Source organism: Aspergillus vadensis (genome assembly GCF_003184925.1).
Source record: "Aspergillus vadensis CBS 113365 unplaced genomic scaffold BO88scaffold_8, whole genome shotgun sequence".
Lineage (NCBI taxonomy): Eukaryota > Fungi > Ascomycota > Eurotiomycetes > Eurotiales > Aspergillaceae > Aspergillus > Aspergillus vadensis.
In genome coordinates, this window is record NW_020292046.1 from 92,042 (window position 1) to 107,573 (window position 15,532).

General features: G+C 50.2%; 5 protein-coding genes across 5 annotated transcripts; 3 read left to right on the forward strand and 2 right to left on the reverse strand.

Annotated features, from left to right (window-relative positions):
• Window positions 1-1,796: 1,796 nt before the first annotated feature.
• Window positions 1,797-4,691, reverse strand: BO88DRAFT_434411 (putative hydrolase). The gene is made up of 8 exons (XM_025709479.1): window positions 3,952-4,691; window positions 3,686-3,902; window positions 3,452-3,636; window positions 2,990-3,393; window positions 2,726-2,941; window positions 2,528-2,668; window positions 2,349-2,479; window positions 1,797-2,300 (listed from the first exon to the last, which is right to left on the reverse strand). Exons 1-8 carry the CDS (start codon window positions 4,277-4,279, stop codon window positions 2,003-2,005), a joined length of 1,920 nt encoding a protein of 639 aa, XP_025563974.1. The 5' UTR covers window positions 4,280-4,691; the 3' UTR covers window positions 1,797-2,002.
• Window positions 4,692-5,260: 569 nt separating this feature from the next.
• On the forward strand, window positions 5,261-6,072 carry BO88DRAFT_257462 (uncharacterized protein). The gene is made up of 2 exons (XM_025702255.1): window positions 5,261-5,981; window positions 6,061-6,072. Exon 1 carries the CDS (start codon window positions 5,478-5,480, stop codon window positions 5,895-5,897), a length of 420 nt encoding a protein of 139 aa, XP_025563975.1. The 5' UTR covers window positions 5,261-5,477; the 3' UTR covers window positions 5,898-5,981; window positions 6,061-6,072.
• Window positions 6,073-7,028: 956 nt separating this feature from the next.
• Window positions 7,029-7,763, reverse strand: BO88DRAFT_413929 (uncharacterized protein; the record flags this gene model as incomplete). The annotated part of the gene is made up of 1 exon (XM_025708149.1): window positions 7,029-7,763. One exon carries the CDS (start codon window positions 7,761-7,763, stop codon window positions 7,029-7,031), a length of 735 nt encoding a protein of 244 aa, XP_025563976.1.
• A 1,370-nt stretch (window positions 7,764-9,133) lies between these two features.
• On the forward strand, window positions 9,134-13,692 carry BO88DRAFT_403812 (DUF3433 domain-containing protein). Its single transcript, XM_025706453.1, has 3 exons — window positions 9,134-9,531; window positions 9,617-11,470; window positions 11,520-13,692. Exons 1-3 carry the CDS (start codon window positions 9,480-9,482, stop codon window positions 13,352-13,354), a joined length of 3,741 nt encoding a protein of 1,246 aa, XP_025563977.1. The 5' UTR covers window positions 9,134-9,479; the 3' UTR covers window positions 13,355-13,692.
• On the forward strand, window positions 13,625-15,006 carry BO88DRAFT_403813 (ketopantoate reductase family protein). Its single transcript, XM_025706454.1, has 5 exons — window positions 13,625-13,711; window positions 13,765-13,858; window positions 13,914-13,968; window positions 14,025-14,224; window positions 14,284-15,006. The coding sequence occupies exons 1-5, from the start codon at window positions 13,671-13,673 to the stop codon at window positions 14,860-14,862; spliced, it is 969 nt and encodes a 322-aa protein (XP_025563978.1). The 5' UTR covers window positions 13,625-13,670; the 3' UTR covers window positions 14,863-15,006.
• Window positions 15,007-15,532: the final 526 nt, after the last annotated feature.

Below are 15,532 nucleotides of genomic sequence, written 5' to 3' on the forward strand. Positions count from 1 at the left end.
GTAAAAGCCACGGCTTGGTCTCTCCCTGATAGCTCCACTTGGATCACCACTTAAATCCCACTGGAGGAGATGGGCACCAGTAAGATGCGCCAAGGGTCAGCCACATGGAAGAAGCTTGTTGACGATGATGTCGGAGGAGGCGCAAGGACCCGAGCAGGGCAGAGGGAGGCCAGGCCAAGCAGTGACCTGGCTAAGGTGAAGCTTTTTTTCATTGTCGCCAACGACAGATGCATGGCGTTTTGAAAACATAGCATAGGTGAATGGTGAAAGCTGGAGATGAAGGGGAAACGCGGGCAGAGAAGCAGGGAATCTCCTATTCTTCCCCGCATCTCGGGGAACCCCAGAAGTTTACCTGCCAACTAGTTCCCATGACGGTAATTTACACTGGCGTCGCCCAGTATCCTGTATGGTCTTGTCACGAGGCGGACTGGTGCCACCTCAACGCCCCTCCCGGCTCCGTTGATTTGGGAGTTCCTGCAGGAGTTGAGCATCACTCCCTTTCCTTATTCCCTACATAGGATACCGTGTACCCTACTGCGGCTCCCCACTGGATTCCTACTTGTAAAGTCGTGCAACCCACATCTCAGGCTGAAGTACAGAGAACAAGCCTCACAGTGCAACATCTTAGTAAGTCTATGTATGGTCAGGATAGAGAAAGACTATCTGTCCATAAATCTCTATAAACCCACTATATCAGCTAGAAAGGTAAATGCTGACAGTGGTGGGTGGGAAACAGCACCTCCAAACAGCACGGCTCAGCTCTGTGTCCACTTTTCATCTATTCTCTGTCGACTAACAAACGGACTTAGATCGCATATGCTGTGTTGGTCTGTTATTGAAGGGACCAGTGTTGAAAGGTAAGCGCTGTGGATGCCCTTTACCGGTCACTTACATCGCTTCTGGTAACAATACAACCTGTTACATCTATCCGTAAGACTGGGGACGGTCGACATCTATAGCTCAAGCCCCGGAAATTAGTTCGCGTGCACCGTCTGACACAACAAAAAGAATTAAGATCAGCAAGGATGATACCAGTTATGACTCGGACATGACCTGTCCGATGACTAAAAATTGAAACCCCCGTGGCACGGACCTGAAGCGTCCAATGCTGAACCCTCGGTGTCTCATTATGCCGTGGGATCCGACCCCAGCTCATCGCATGAGGTAGGATTCAAGTCTTGGCATATCACAAGATCGGATTTGCTAGCGAATGGCACTTGGGTTTCCCGTGGCTAAATGCCCGATGCTTGGCTAGTCCGCGCAGGAATTGGAGTCGTGATTGCACCACTTGACAGCCAAGACATATCCTCGCCAGACGTCGAACTCCCTTTTCGGGAAAATCCCCGATGTCGTCGCATCTTGCTGCTACCACGTGTTGCTCGCCAGAGGCACATTTACCACGTTGGTCGGTAAGCGCTCCGAAGGCATGTTCCATGTTCTGGATGTCTCACTCGTTCTTGGAATCCGACCAGTTATGTGCCTGCAGCGTTGGCCTGCTTTGAGAGTACCAGGTGTTTCGGTGATGGGATCGTAAGGCTGGCCGAGTGGTCTCCCTAACCATAGCTTGAATTCTCCAGCAGACTCAAGGTCCCTCTTACTGTCTTAGAGATAAGTTCTTATTCCCTGGGAAGCATAGCGCCGTGATATCGTGGATATGTAGTATGAAAAATAGGGCTCATTTACCTGTTTTACGTCCTCCATATGGGTATTGCCCTCCCTAACGATCGTGTAGATGGTACTTCTGACTTCATAATTCGCGACATGCAATGCTAAGTAGCCGTGACTCTGTAGCGTTACCATACATGGTACCATACTCCGTCTCGTTCATAGATCGACATCACGGGATCACGAGAAATACGAACTTCTACTCACCATTTCACCTTCCCATCATTGATTCTCGAAGTAAGAAACATCAACATTGATCTATCACAGCGCTTCTATTCATATGCAAATGGATATCAAACAATATACCCAACCATGCGATTTTCAAACAAAAAGATCATCAATTCGTCGACGAAGAGTTGGTCCTCTTGGACGCCGCATCATACAGACCCTGGATATCATCCTTCCACTGAGTCTCGTTCACCCGCATGACGCGCCGATCGTATGTCATCAATCCATTCACCTCACCCTCAACATCAACCGTTTGAGTCCACACCCCAACACTGCAGGCATACAAGCGGACCTGATCCTGCAGCTCGGACAGCAAAAGGTGGCTGCGGTAGTTCCAAGCATCCACGTCGGTGTCAATCTCATATGTCTCGTTGATACTGTTGATCGCTTCTTGGTTGTTCCAGAGGCTGTGGCTGATTAGTCTCATCCTTGCAACTAGAGCCATATCAACTTACTGCTCGATCGAAACGTTGTTCCCAAGTCCTCCAAACTCTCCTTGGATGCCAATCCGGTTCGAGTCATACGGGCTGGAGTCGATAGAATAGAACGGGGTGCCGCACTGGGGGTTTGCATAATGGTGGTTATCCTGAATTGGTTAATCTAGAGTCTCGAGATCACTGCGGGTGTGGCTTACGCTAAAGTCGCCGGCGCCGTGGTCGTGCCAGCCAGATGTCGCATCAACCAGTCGAGTGGGGTCAAGCTGCTTCACAATCGACGTCAGGTTGAACTCTGGATAGTAGCTGGTGATCTGGCCCCATCCTTCGTTATAAATCACCTATGCAGGCAAAAAGGTCAGTCGTGAACGGCGCAACTCATTCGAGTATTAACTCACCCAGGCAAAAATACTAGGATAGCTCTTGAGCTGATTGACCAGCACCTCCAGTTGCCTTCCAAATTCATTTTGCTGGTCGGCGTCGGGCAAAATGGTTACAGACACGCCGTTGGCGTCAACTGTGGTCTCCAGCGGCCGAAGAGATGGCATATCCTGGATAACCAAAAGACCCATTTCGTCACATGCACGGTACCAGAGCGCTGGCTCAACTTTGATCTGGAACATAATTAGCCTTGCTCGGAATCGCGCGGTTGCTCTACTTACATGCTTGCGGACCATATTGAAGCCCATGTCTTTGAGGAACTTCAAGTCATAGACCATCGCCTCACGGTTTGGTGGAGTGTAGAGTCCGTCTGGCCAGTATCCCTGATCAAGTGTACCAAAGATGAAGCTGAAGTTTCCGTTCAACAGAGGCCGGACAACACCATCCACAGTACCCTTCGAGATTGTACGGAAGCCAGTGTAACTTGAGATCTTATCTTGTCCCATGGTGACTGTCACGTTGTACAGATTGGGCGAGTCCGGAGACCAAAGCTTGGGATCGGAAACGTTGAACAAGAGAGGCTGATCGGATAAGCCGCTGGCAGAACCGACCACGTCGTCGCCATCTAACACGGAGATGTTCACTGTCGTGCCATTGCCCGTGAAACTGTGCACGGTGGCATTGACTACATTGTTCTGTTAACGGCAAAAATCAAGCAGGCAAAACATGGGAAAAGTACACACCTTGGCCGTTCATGTCAGCGGTAAGATCAAGTTGCGTCACATAGTTTGCCGGGGCAGTTTCGATCCAGACGCTCTGCCAAATACCACTGCAGGGAGTGTAGAAGATATGCGACGGGATTAATCGCTGCTTGCCGATAGGGATGACATAGCCATCGCTATCGGTCGGGTCATGCACGAAAACAAGCCTGTTGCGGTCAGCCTAAATTTTTCGTATGATTGCTACTCAATACTAACATTTCGTTAGACGCCGATGTGTCAACATATTGGGTAATGTCGACGGTAAATTCAAAGTAACCACCGCGGTTGAAACCCGCCTGCTTTCCGTTGATAAAGACGGTAGCTTCATAGTCTACAGCTCCGAAGTTGAGGAGAATGCTCTCTCCACCCCAGGAACTCGGAACTGTGAAGTTGGTCCTGAACCAAGAATAGAGCGTGTTTGTTCCTTGAATGCCTGTCTGGGATTAGCACAGCTGTGGCTTTCAAAGGCAAGATATACTTACCAGAGAGTCCACTTTCGAGGCACGAAGGGATCAGGACCTCTTGAGCGAGATCTTGACCGAAGGGCGGGTATTGGCTGTCATTCAGGCTGGAAGCACTCTGATACTGCCAGATACCATTCAGATTCTGCCACTGACTCCTCGCCATCTGTGGACGGGGGTACTCGGGCCACGGGTTTGTCCCGACATCCTCTGTCCAAGGAGTGTCCAACGGCGGCTGCTTCTGAGCATACTGTGTGGTCGTTCGAGCAGCGTGTTGGTGTACATCACCGACGCTTCTTGCAAGAGAGCAAGTCAGGAAAAAAGAGAGATAGGCAAGAGTCCCATACATGTTGGCGTTAGTGGGGACTACAAATTGTCAAGGTGAACTTCAGAACCTGCGACAGCCGGAAAAGACAGGAAGCAAGAATATTTATATTTTCATCCTGCTCACGGCCCACCAACTGCCGGAGGCAAAGACAGATGCATGGAATGCCGGCCAGCATTTTGATCCAAAGTTTGAACAGCGCAATTCTCTGGACGCCGCCATGGCTCGTCGGCCCACAAATGCAGGCATAAGGGCCATGGCAGCCCTATAGACTGTGATGGATGGGCCGCCGCCCAGAGGTAGGAGGACATGAGACAACTGTGATCCACCGACGTCCGCTTGGCACATTAGTGGTGCATGAATGCTCCGTTTGGCGGGAATGGAGATACATCGGCGCTACTGGATTGCCACTTGCCAAATTTGAGCAAACGATCGAGGATCAAATCTCCACGTTCACCTCATTACTAAGTTCAGGTACTCAAAATCTCTCCGGTTCTCTCGGGAAGTCCCAGAGGCAAAACAGATCTTGCATGGGAAAAATAAAAGCCCCTGGCTTCTGACTCAGCATAACGCCCAATCACCGCACCGCCCTGGAATGAAACCATTGGAACAACAGAGGATGAAAAGATCGCATTGTTCGGACAACCAATAGGAACAACGGGCTTCTTCGAATCCAAGATTCGGCGTTGTGTTCAAACTCTAATCTACCATTTTCCCCTTTTTCAGAACATGGTCCGGTGCCTGAACCTTGGAACCGTTGGTAGTAATCTACAGCGCCAATACGCATATCTGCCGAGCCCGGCAATGTCACGATGGATGCGACTTCACCTTCATACGAGCCTTATCATACCCCAGGCACATTGTTGACCCCGCACATAGTTTGTATGCTGCCTAAAGGCTCGACTCGGCGTTTATATCAGCAACAAATCAAGGACAGATGCATAATGCGGGGTTGCGTCAGCCAAGTCATGGGTCATGCGTCGTAGCGCTTATCGCGCATCGTGATTTGACGGCGGTCGCGCTGCTGTCAGCCCTGCCAAGGGTGTTTTGATATAGCGTCTTTCCTCGGTAGCATGACCAGCACATCCATGGACATGGTGTTTAGATATGAATTGGACGTCTGGGGTGACATTTGTCGCGAGTTCCTTACCACGGAACAGTAGCCTGACATATGTAGGTCTATCCTAGATTTGATGCTAGTCGCCGTTGGCTCCACTCGGCCATGATCAGCGGCAACTGGGTTGACAGAGCGTGGCCAAGATTCGCCGAATTTCCGGGGCCTCCGGGAATTCTCCATCCACTGTGGAGTACTGCACAAGTCTGTTTGGACGAGTGCCCAACGACAGGACATTGCTGTAGCCGAGACTGTTCAATGGTCGTTCCGGAGTGTATGACAAGACCTTGGCTGATTTTAGCGTACACGTTTCAGCTGAGCATAGCCACTCAATGCCTTGTTCTGGGGTCTGTGCTCTTTCATGGCATCCTGACCGGGTCCATAATATGGCTGTGCCACATGCAAAAGCCACATCTCAGGTGCTGCACTGACTGTTCAGATCATGTGAAGTGGGTCCCTGACCTCAATGGACATAGTAACCTGAAAATGTTTCGTAGAAGGTTTGACTCCTACCTATTCTGGGCCTGACCAGCTACCCCTTGAAGTTTTTCACTATTGTTATTGTATTAAACAAATGTCAGCGTCTACATACTACGCTATGTGTAAGAATTGGTAAATCAACATCATTTCCATACCAACCGCTACTGATATATTCTATCACGGTGGTACTAACTTTGCAGGTGCTCCACAGGTTAAAGTAATAAGATGTCCAAAAAAACACGGTCAAGATTCCAAAGTACCAATGCATAAGAAAATACAATACTTTGAGTGAACAAGTAACAAGCATGAGGGTAATAAATGCAAGGACAGATTGCTGGTCTAAACTATATCACTTCTCCCACCGGCAAACCCGAGAATAAGGCTTCCAACTCGACACCGGTCCAAGCGGGTTACCCCAGCTTGTCCCGGGATGATGAGCACCAATTGAAAAGTCACTCCTCATTGCCTTTTCCTTTTTCACTGCGCGCAATTCATCTGAGCACCATGACATGAGGTCAGGCGATACTGCCCGTGAGACAGCTTGACGTTCCGGTTGTTGAGGGGAGTCATTGAAGAACGGAGTAGTCTTGTTCTCTCTCTCTTTCTCTTCCAGTAGTATCGTCGAAATCCCTGGGGTCTCGTTCAAGTAACCGCTATTGTTTTGCTCCGCAGGAGACGCCATCATAGACTCATATATATAGAACATTAGAGGCACGCTGCAATCTGTCCGATAAATATCCTTGAGCCTCGAGTTGAGCATCCTATCCTTATCCCACATTACTATCCCATACTTATATGTTCCGAGATCCTCCCTAAACGCCGCACGGCATGTTCGAACGCTTAAACTAGAAAGGCACGCCTGTGCCAGATTGGGGTTAGGTACTGGAGAGCGACCGCGCTCACGGAAAATACCGGCAATTCCTTTCTCCATGTTTGTATTGCAGAAACTCCATGTTATCGGGAGTACGCCCTCCGTAACTGGTAGGTACACGTGTGAGTAACTTGGATCGAGTGCTCGGTGAGCCAGTAACAGCATGGAAGCTTGATGACAATCCTAGAAGAGCCGAAAATACATCAGACCAGGTAAGAGCAAAGAAGTGAAATAAGGGAGCATACCGTAGCGTGTCTCACATGCTTCTTTGACCACTGACTGGCCACCTCATTATAATATCGAAGATATCAAAGGTGGGAGAATTTTCGAATCGGACCCTTAGTAACTAACAACCATTTAGAGTCCAAGCCGATACCGCTAGGAGTGCGCAACTTACATTTGATGTCACCAAAATAAGCGCTCACGATGTAGAGCTGCTCCAGGTCAATGCAGTTTAACGATAGCTTCTCAGCCACAGACGTCACCAGGGAATCGAAAGTACAGCTTCCACTGTAATACTCATAGGGCTTCAGCCTAACAAAGCAATTCAGGCATGCTTGCCGTATAACCAGATGAGCGTAGAAGGATCGGGCTATGCGGACCCATTCAGTTCGTGATAAGGGAACGCAAACCTCTGTCCCTCCGAACGAGTTGTGGAACTCTTCCAGCGCCTTCTTGCTGTAATCGTCTATGAAAAAGGAGAGATGTCTGTGGACGAAGAGTAATTCCTTCATTTCACATAGTTCCCAACTCCATTTGCGGAGCGTCTCCGTGGGATTCCCCAGTCGCTTTCTAATTAGCTTGTGGTATTCAATCACATCCCCGTGCGGGGATTTTGCGGTATCTAGGGTGAGTATGGCATATGGTAGTATCTCGGGCGTGATGGTAGTATACAGACATGATCTCAACACAGATGCCTCATACCCCTCGTAAGCCAGACAGAATGGCCGACAGCTGCGAATGGCAGAGAGTAGAGAGTCGACATCAAGGTATCCAAGGATAATCTGGCAAATTTCGAGCATTAGAAAATAAATTGATAACATTTTGTGGCAGCATCTCTATATTCTGTGCGAGATGCTACTTAACAGTTAGATATAGATGAACTGATTAGTGAGGATGCATGCGAGTGCTTTTAATAAAGAGCAGGAATTATTCTTCAAGGAGTACATATATAGGCTCAACACCAACTGTCTTAGTTACGGATGACACCAAGGGATTGTGTCTCACTTGATAAGTATAAGCTATCAGACAATGTATAATGTGGTTCATTTCACGGATATCTCCTTTATATGGGATAATATAAGTTGGTTCTCTATAGAAGACGGGGTTTGTTTCTCGTCACCCAACAATGGCTTCTTAGTGCTTGGATAGAACAAAGAAATTACGTATGACTAATTTAGTACTATACTTCAGTCAGCTTCTAGCAATTGTTGTTGCTTTTAAGTCCTCGGTAGTTCCCATATTAGCAGATTTTGTCTTTGATGAGGACGCTTTATCTTCTCGGTACATTGCTTCTTATCGGCCATTACAGTGGCGATAATACAGGTAGAGGCGAGATGAGCTGTAGGAGTTCGCCTGTTTTAGGTTATATATTAAGTTACCTTGATGAGTACTGCTAACTACTTCAACAGATTTCGAAATGCTGAAAAATTGAGGATCATATGGAACTACCAGTCCTTAGCACCGATATCTATATATACCTCGCAGTGCTAGGAGACGAATATCGTGGAGGCGCCTCCAATAATCTGATTGTTGCTTGTTATTATCGTAGTGGTTATCTTTAGATAGCATGTAACAATACTGACTTGACAAAGACAGATACCGTCATACCGAGGAATTTGATGCGTTGTGTCTTTTTTCGATACCAGTTCCTTGTTCCTCACGTGACTATTTCCATGAAGGGTTCAAGTGGACCCCCAGAACCAGAAAGTGGATATTTAGGCCCGAGTCCAGACAGTCAAAGCCGAATTCTTCCCTTCCATTGTGGGTTTGCAGCGTGGTGCGGTCAGCCCACTTTTGCCCACTCTCAACAAAGCCCCCAAGACCCTACATCGGGAACCCTGCGCTCGCTAGTCCCGAAGAGGTGCCCTGACTGGCCCGCTATTCGCCAGATTGGCCCAGACGGTGGTCGATGCCTAGCCGATTTGGCTTAGTGCCTGAGCCCTTGCCCAGAGTCTGGCCCCACTCAGCGGTCCCTGACGAACCAATGGAGTCTACATTTCAGACCCTGTCAGATGCTGATTGGGGGAAGGACGACTGTTGTGCGGTCTGTGATGGGCCAATGGGTGGGGAGTCACCAGCCTAAACGGGCAAAACGGCAAACATTCGTTCAGTGAACAGCCAACTTAGTGTTACTTAGTACTAAGTCCCTCCCCCCCTGCCGCAGCCCGTGACCCCCACCGACTACGCAAATCAAGAATTGCCGGCGAGATTCAAACGTCGATCGTCATCCTCGCGGCCTCTTCTCGCCGTTCCTCTCTTTCCTCACTCCGCCTGCTTCTCCTCCCCCTCCTCCTCCTTCTTCCTTTTCGCTTCCCCCCTCTCAATCCCCTACATCACGTTCGTCACGTCGCTAGGAAGGTTATCGGCAGCTTCCACCATGTCCTTTCCGTTTGTCTGTCGCATCACCCATCTCCAGAGATGAACCCGTTCCGTGGCCCCGTCGATTTCCCTCCATGAGCCATCCCTTGGGCGATGACACAGCATCTGGTCCGCCTCCGACACCGCCGTTTGCCCCCAAAGGAGCATGCCCCTCAAGCATGTTCGGAGGCCTGGAAACGAGTCTGTCCGATGTCCGGCTGTATATCTCCCGTAAGTCTAACCCTGCCCATCGCATGCTCCTCTACTGGCTATCTACACGTCTTCCAGCCGGACTGACTCAGTTTCATGCCTTTAGAGCATCTTGGCCTCATCCGCGCCAGCCTGCATAATGGAAAACCTACTGCTTCGGGGGGATGGCGGCCCGTTGCCCTGCGTCCCGCATACCTCTGTTGGATTGCGGCGATCATGTTTGCGATGCTGATCACGCTCGAGATACTTCGCCGGTATAGCGATCAGTATGGAGGTCTATACTTTTTTCCCGACACCGATACCGTGTCTAACGCCCAGTCGTTCGCCTACAACTATCTTCCCATCATTGCTGCCCTCATTCTTGTCACCCTGTGGACCTTCATCGATTATGATGTACTTCGCCTCGAGCCATACTTCCAGATTTCTCGCCCGGAGGGAGCGCCGGCATCGGTTCTCTTCATCAACTACAACTTCGGTCAGTCCTTTCTTACGCCACTCACCTCAGCCAAACGAGGCCATTGGGTCGTATTGCTCGTGTCTGTCGCTACCCTGCTCATCCGCGTGCTCCTCCCGGCTCTGCAGAGCACACTTCTCGAACTCCGTGAAATCACCGTCGTGAACAGCGAGAACATCAAGACTTGGCCCCAGCTGCTGGACCTACATACCCAGGCTGTATGGATCAAGGCGCAGAAAAGCAATGACACCCTGGCTCTGGACTCCGTCCTTACTGCTCGTGACAACCTGCATAGCTCTCAGTCCTCCAGCTACGCAGTAGCACCTGTCGAAATCAGCATGGAAGACCGGCGGGAAAGTACGGTTTGGACGCTCAATCAAACTATCTACTGGTCACAAATGGAGTGTCGCAACATTGTAGCACATGACCACCTATCTGTCTCTATCAATGACACATCGAGCGATCCACCCATTCTTTCGTGGGACGTAACGGGCGTGCAGCTGCAGGATATCCCCGGGACGAACGAGACATGCACATTGGACTTTCACTATAGCAATATTTTCTTTCCGACAACCGATTACTTGCAGGTTCGGTACTGGGAGCCTGTGTGGAACAATCAGTCGCAACCTGTCTACAGCCGTAGGAAGTCCTTTACCACTCGTGGCTGCGATGATCCCTATGATTTATATGGAGTCGTCATCTCGGTCAATGCCACGGTGGCTGGAGCTAATAGCATCAGTCAGTTGGGCTCCGAGTTCACTTCATCTGCCGGCATCTTTGGCTGCAAGGTAGAATATCGACAGGCGGAGGCCAAAGTCTCCATGCATGCTAACAGCTCAATTACAAACATCTATGGATACCCCGATACCGAACGGGAGTTGGGAACAGACCAGCTCAACATCGACGCTTTCCAGGATCTCCTGGCCCAGCGAGCACCATATACGGGCGACATGTTGTTTATCGAATTGAATGAGACCACCGGTGATACTACAGTCACAGAGCTGCCTGTGATTAGCCAGGACCTGGGCGACCTCGAGCCGCTTCTTGTGTTGGATGCATCGACCGTCATGACGACGGACGAATTCGAGAGCAAGGTCAAACGAAGTGTAGCGGAGACGTTCGTGCTTACAATGAGTCGGCTCTTTAACCCCGACCAGGATCCGACCAATGCACCGGCCCAACGGGAGTCCACGCAAGTCGCCATCGCAGTAGTGTCGTTCGCCTCAATGTTTTCTGAGGTGATCTTGGCGATCGCCATTTGTCTCACCATATCTCTCCTCTACTTTTACGGAACACGCCCCAACATCCTGCAGAGTGACCCGAGCTCTATTGGTGCCATGTGTAGCATGTTGACTGATGTCTTCACACCTTACAACATCCTTGCGAATCCTCAGCCCGAATTTCACCAATTCTCGACACGGCAGCTACGTCAAGTCTTGCGAAACTGTTGGCTTCGATGGCAACAGGGACCAACGGGACCCCGACTCGAGATCATAACTGCAGACGGTCAGTCCATATACTCCAAGCTCTGTGGAATTCAAGCTAACTAGAGCAGGTTCCCCGGTCACTCTCAGTGAGCAACTACGGACACGTGTCGACCCAATGCCCCATTTTCTGGTAATACCCATTTTCATCATCGAATTTCTTCTCCTCGCTGCCGTCATCGCTGTGATGGGAGTGACGGCAGCTACTCTTGCCCACGACGGGAGTTTTCAACATCTGTCCCAGTCCAGTTCCAGTTTACTGCAGGCCATAACTTCCTTTCTCCCATCTGTTGTCGCATCTTCCGTGGCGGCTCTATGCAACTCGATCCTTCGCAACATCAGCATTCTGGAGCCGTGGGTCCACCTTCAGCGCGGCATGGTGGCGGCTCAAACGTCGCTGTCCATGAATTATGCGTCACAAAATCCTTGGTCGATCTTAAGAAAAGCCGTCCGGAATCGACATACCCTTCTAAGCCTCGTCTCACTTGCCTGCATCGCCAACATCCTGCTGACTGTTGTTGCCGGTGGTCTGTTCACGCAGAGACTGACGGAGTCCTATCTGCCGTCAACATCTCTTTACGTCAATTACAGCAACTCTCATTTCCTACGGACAGACTTCGCTCCGGACTTCACGGAGTTCGATCTGATCCAGAACAGCGCCACTAGCGGTGTACCGTTATTGCCATGGATGTCTGCGAACTATTCATTTGCTCCGATCAAGAACACCGACTCGGACCCTGACCTGATGTACGGGGCGACCACGCTCGGAATCGGTAGTGATCTGGACTGCAAAACCTTGGAGACATCCCAGAACTTGAGAGAAGACGGCCAGGATACCTTTTTTGTCTATCGACCGTCCCGTGATGTCAGCCGGCAATGTAGGGTTAACATGACGTCGCTAGTACGCCCCAGCGACGCCATTGCCCTCTCCATCCACTTTCTTTCTCCGGTGGCGGACACGGACACCGATTTGTGTCAGATGTCGACGGTGCTGGTGGTTGGACGGTGGAATTATACCTCGGAGTCACCTTTCACCGATGACAACACCATTGCCCTCCAATGTGAACCACATGTGCAACTTCAAAATTTCTCCGTGACCTTTGACCGACGGGGTCAGATATCCGACATAGACCCAATTCCTGGTACCGAAACCACGTCGGGAACCATGTATGAAAATGCGACGATGGCTCTAGGCCAATTTAACAAGGTCTTTGCCGCCATCCCTCAGAGCTTCGTGGGGGAGGAACCGGGACGGAACCGGTCTTATGTTTCGTCATATGACTGGGCAGGGTTTCTCGTGGCCCGTCTCTACCGGCAGCACGAGAAGATTGTTCCGCTCAACGCCTTGGAATTGATGATACAGTCGCAGGTTGTGTATCAGTGGGTTTGGAGCACCTACTTCACGATCTGGCGAAACATGTATCTGGTGCCTTTGGATGAGGTGGTGTCGGCCGGTAATGCCACGGAGATCTCCAATACGTGGACCATGGTCCCGTCGGTGCCCTCGCTGGCCATGGCGCTGGTGATCATTGCGCTAGACACGCTGGTCGTGTTAGTCGTCTTCGGCACCCGACGCGGTCGTTTCCGCGGCCCCCGGATGCCACGATCCATTGGAGCGATCATTCCGTGGGTTGCGCACAGCCGCATGCTAAGTGATTTTCGCAACACCTATTCTTGGACCAATGAGCAGCGGCGAGAGCATCTGACTCGGCTGGACAAGCGATATGGGTTTCGGATGTTCCTACAGGCGGATGGGCGGTGGCGGTATGCTGTCGACGAAGAGGCGGTTGGGCTGGTCGACAAACCACCGGATGAAGGAGCCGACGCAGCGAAAGGGCCCGAAGTGATCGAGATGCAGCCCATTGGGGAGTCGAGAGCTGATCCTGGGCCTGATCATCATGAATGATGCGATATGATTACGGATGTACTATTATACCACAAAAATATGGCGAACGGGATAGACCGGGGTGGTTCGGAGTTTTGCATCATGTACATAGATTTGAAAAGAAATTCTGACTTTACCCTATTTATGCAGCATCTTACTGGGTTCAACCGCCTTTTCAACTTTCCCGACGAGTTCGGACTTGTTCCGAGCGGGGAAGCACCCCCGCATCTGTTATAGCTTGGCTCTACTACTACTATCCCTACTAAGTATTACTTCTTTTACTCACCTGCCAGCCAATTCAGCCTCTAATTTTATCTTCGATCAATATTTCTTCCTCATGGCCAGCCAGGTTGATGTCCTTCTCTATGGGCTGGGAGCGTATGCAATCTCCTCCAATTCTCTGCCTGGCGATGAATCTAACTGAATTGTAGCATTGGTTCCTTCTACGCCTTTATTCTGCATCGCAGTAACAAAGTTCGTCTGACCGTGGTTGCCCGGTCCAACTACGCAGCCGTCAAAGAGAATGTCAGTTCTTACAGTGGCTTTCGAACAAAAAAACCCTTAACTCACTACCACACAGGGCATCCTTCTAAGAAGTGCAAACCACGGCGAGCATCGATTCTATCCAGACCACGGTAACTGCTCCCTCACGCAGTCACAACCAGCATCACCAACTAACCCGATCGCAAAGTGGTCCGCTCGCCTTCAGAACTCACCCACCCAGTCGACTATGTTGTCTGCACCAACAAGGCCATTGACCCAGCCAGTGCCGTCCATTCCCTAGAACCGGCAATTGGCAAGGACACCACAATCGTGATTATCCAGAACGGCGTAGGGAACGAAGAGCCATTCCGCGAGGCTTACCCATCCTGCAGCATCATCTCCTGCGTTGTATGTCTATTCCCCAATCCTCAACGTCTTCAACAGCCAGCCCCACTAACCCCGCCCAGACATGGGTCGGAGCATCCCAGCCCACCCCAGGCACCGTCATTCACACCACATCCGAAGACACCGAACTCGGCCTTTACCCGAACCCTAACGTTCCAGATGCTGTGGAGGCTGAGCGTCTCAACACCTTCACTGGCCTCCTCGCTGCAGGTCAGACTCGTCACACGGTGCACGACAACATCCAACCCACCCGCTGGTCCAAAGTCATCTGGAACTGCGCCTGGAACACCCTGACGACCCTGACCGCTTTGGACACACAAGCATTCTTACAATCCTCTGCTGATGCCATTCCCTTCACGCGACGACTCATGAGCGAGGCCGTAGCTGTGGCTCGTGCTGCGGGCGTCCCTCTCCCGGATGATCTGATCGACACCCAATTGGCACGCATTCAAGGTCTTGGGGCAGTCCGAACGAGTATGCAGATCGACCGGGAGAATAACCGGCCGATGGAAATTGAGGTGATCGTTGGTACACCAGTGCGTAAGGGGCGGGAGTTGGGGGTTCCTACGCCAGTGTTGGAGACACTGTATGTACTGTTGCGGGCTGTTGATGGGGAGATGCGTCGGGTGCAGAAGATTTGAGAGATGAACTCTTCGGTAGTCTGGGGATAGAGCTAGACGAGTTTAATTACTACAAAGAAGAAGTTTCTCATGGCTATAGTTGATGTATACGCCTACACATTCAGATATCCTCCTCGATAAGGTTTTTTATCTAGGATATTGTCACATATTTATTGACAAGTTGTCTTTCACTACAGTCATTCCATTCATCTCACGTACTTATAATCTTACTGTTCACTCTCCAAATTAGTCTTCTCGTATTCACACTACGTCTAGCAGTTATATAAAGCTCCCTTCTCCTCCGTTCACGTCTGCTTTCCCTTTCATTGTACTCGGCCATCAAAGAATCTTCTGTTAGATCCAAAAGACCAGTCAATATGAATTGTCTCAAAAGAATATTAGTTCAAGATTATACTACACTCATACTCCGTATATCTTTTCCTCGAAATCCTTGACTCTACGGAGAACAGTTGAAAAATGTCTCTACTAACATCACAGCCAGCACACAGTCAAGAACAGAACTACCTTGATTGTTCTGCGCTCGGCACTTATCAACCCAGCCATTGTGCTTCCTTTCCATGATCCGCTGCGCATATAGCTGATCTGCTACAAAGGGGGCTAGCCATCAAGAAACTCCTATGACAAAATATAGCTCTCATCCGATTATGATGGGAAACCATCAATATTTACA

Bases quoted from the DNA above. Each gene is read 5' to 3' on its own strand.
- BO88DRAFT_403812 (XM_025706453.1), top strand. From the start codon at position 9,480: ATGTTCGGAGGCCTGGAAACGAGTCTGTCCGATGTCCGGCTGTATATC. The intron at 9,532-9,616 runs GTAAGTCTAACC...TCATGCCTTTAG, and splicing joins TGTCCGGCTGTATATCTCCC to AGCATCTTGGCCTCATCCGC. The intron at 11,471-11,519 runs GTCAGTCCATAT...TAACTAGAGCAG, and splicing joins CGAGATCATAACTGCAGACG to GTTCCCCGGTCACTCTCAGT.
- BO88DRAFT_403813 (XM_025706454.1), top strand. From the start codon at position 13,671: ATGGCCAGCCAGGTTGATGTCCTTCTCTATGGGCTGGGAGC. The intron at 13,712-13,764 runs GTATGCAATCTC...ACTGAATTGTAG, and splicing joins CTTCTCTATGGGCTGGGAGC to CATTGGTTCCTTCTACGCCT. The intron at 13,969-14,024 runs GTAACTGCTCCC...CCGATCGCAAAG, and splicing joins TCGATTCTATCCAGACCACG to TGGTCCGCTCGCCTTCAGAA.
- BO88DRAFT_257462 (XM_025702255.1), top strand. From the start codon at position 5,478: ATGATCAGCGGCAACTGGGTTGACAGAGCGTGGCCAAGATTCGCCGAA.
- BO88DRAFT_434411 (XM_025709479.1), bottom strand. From the start codon at position 4,279: ATGTATGGGACTCTTGCCTATCTCTCTTTTTTCCTGACTTGCTCTCTT. The intron at 3,903-3,951 runs GTAAGTATATCT...AATCCCAGACAG, and splicing joins CCTCGAAAGTGGACTCTCTG to GCATTCAAGGAACAAACACG. The intron at 2,301-2,348 runs GTAAGTTGATAT...AATCAGCCACAG, and splicing joins AACAACGTTTCGATCGAGCA to CCTCTGGAACAACCAAGAAG.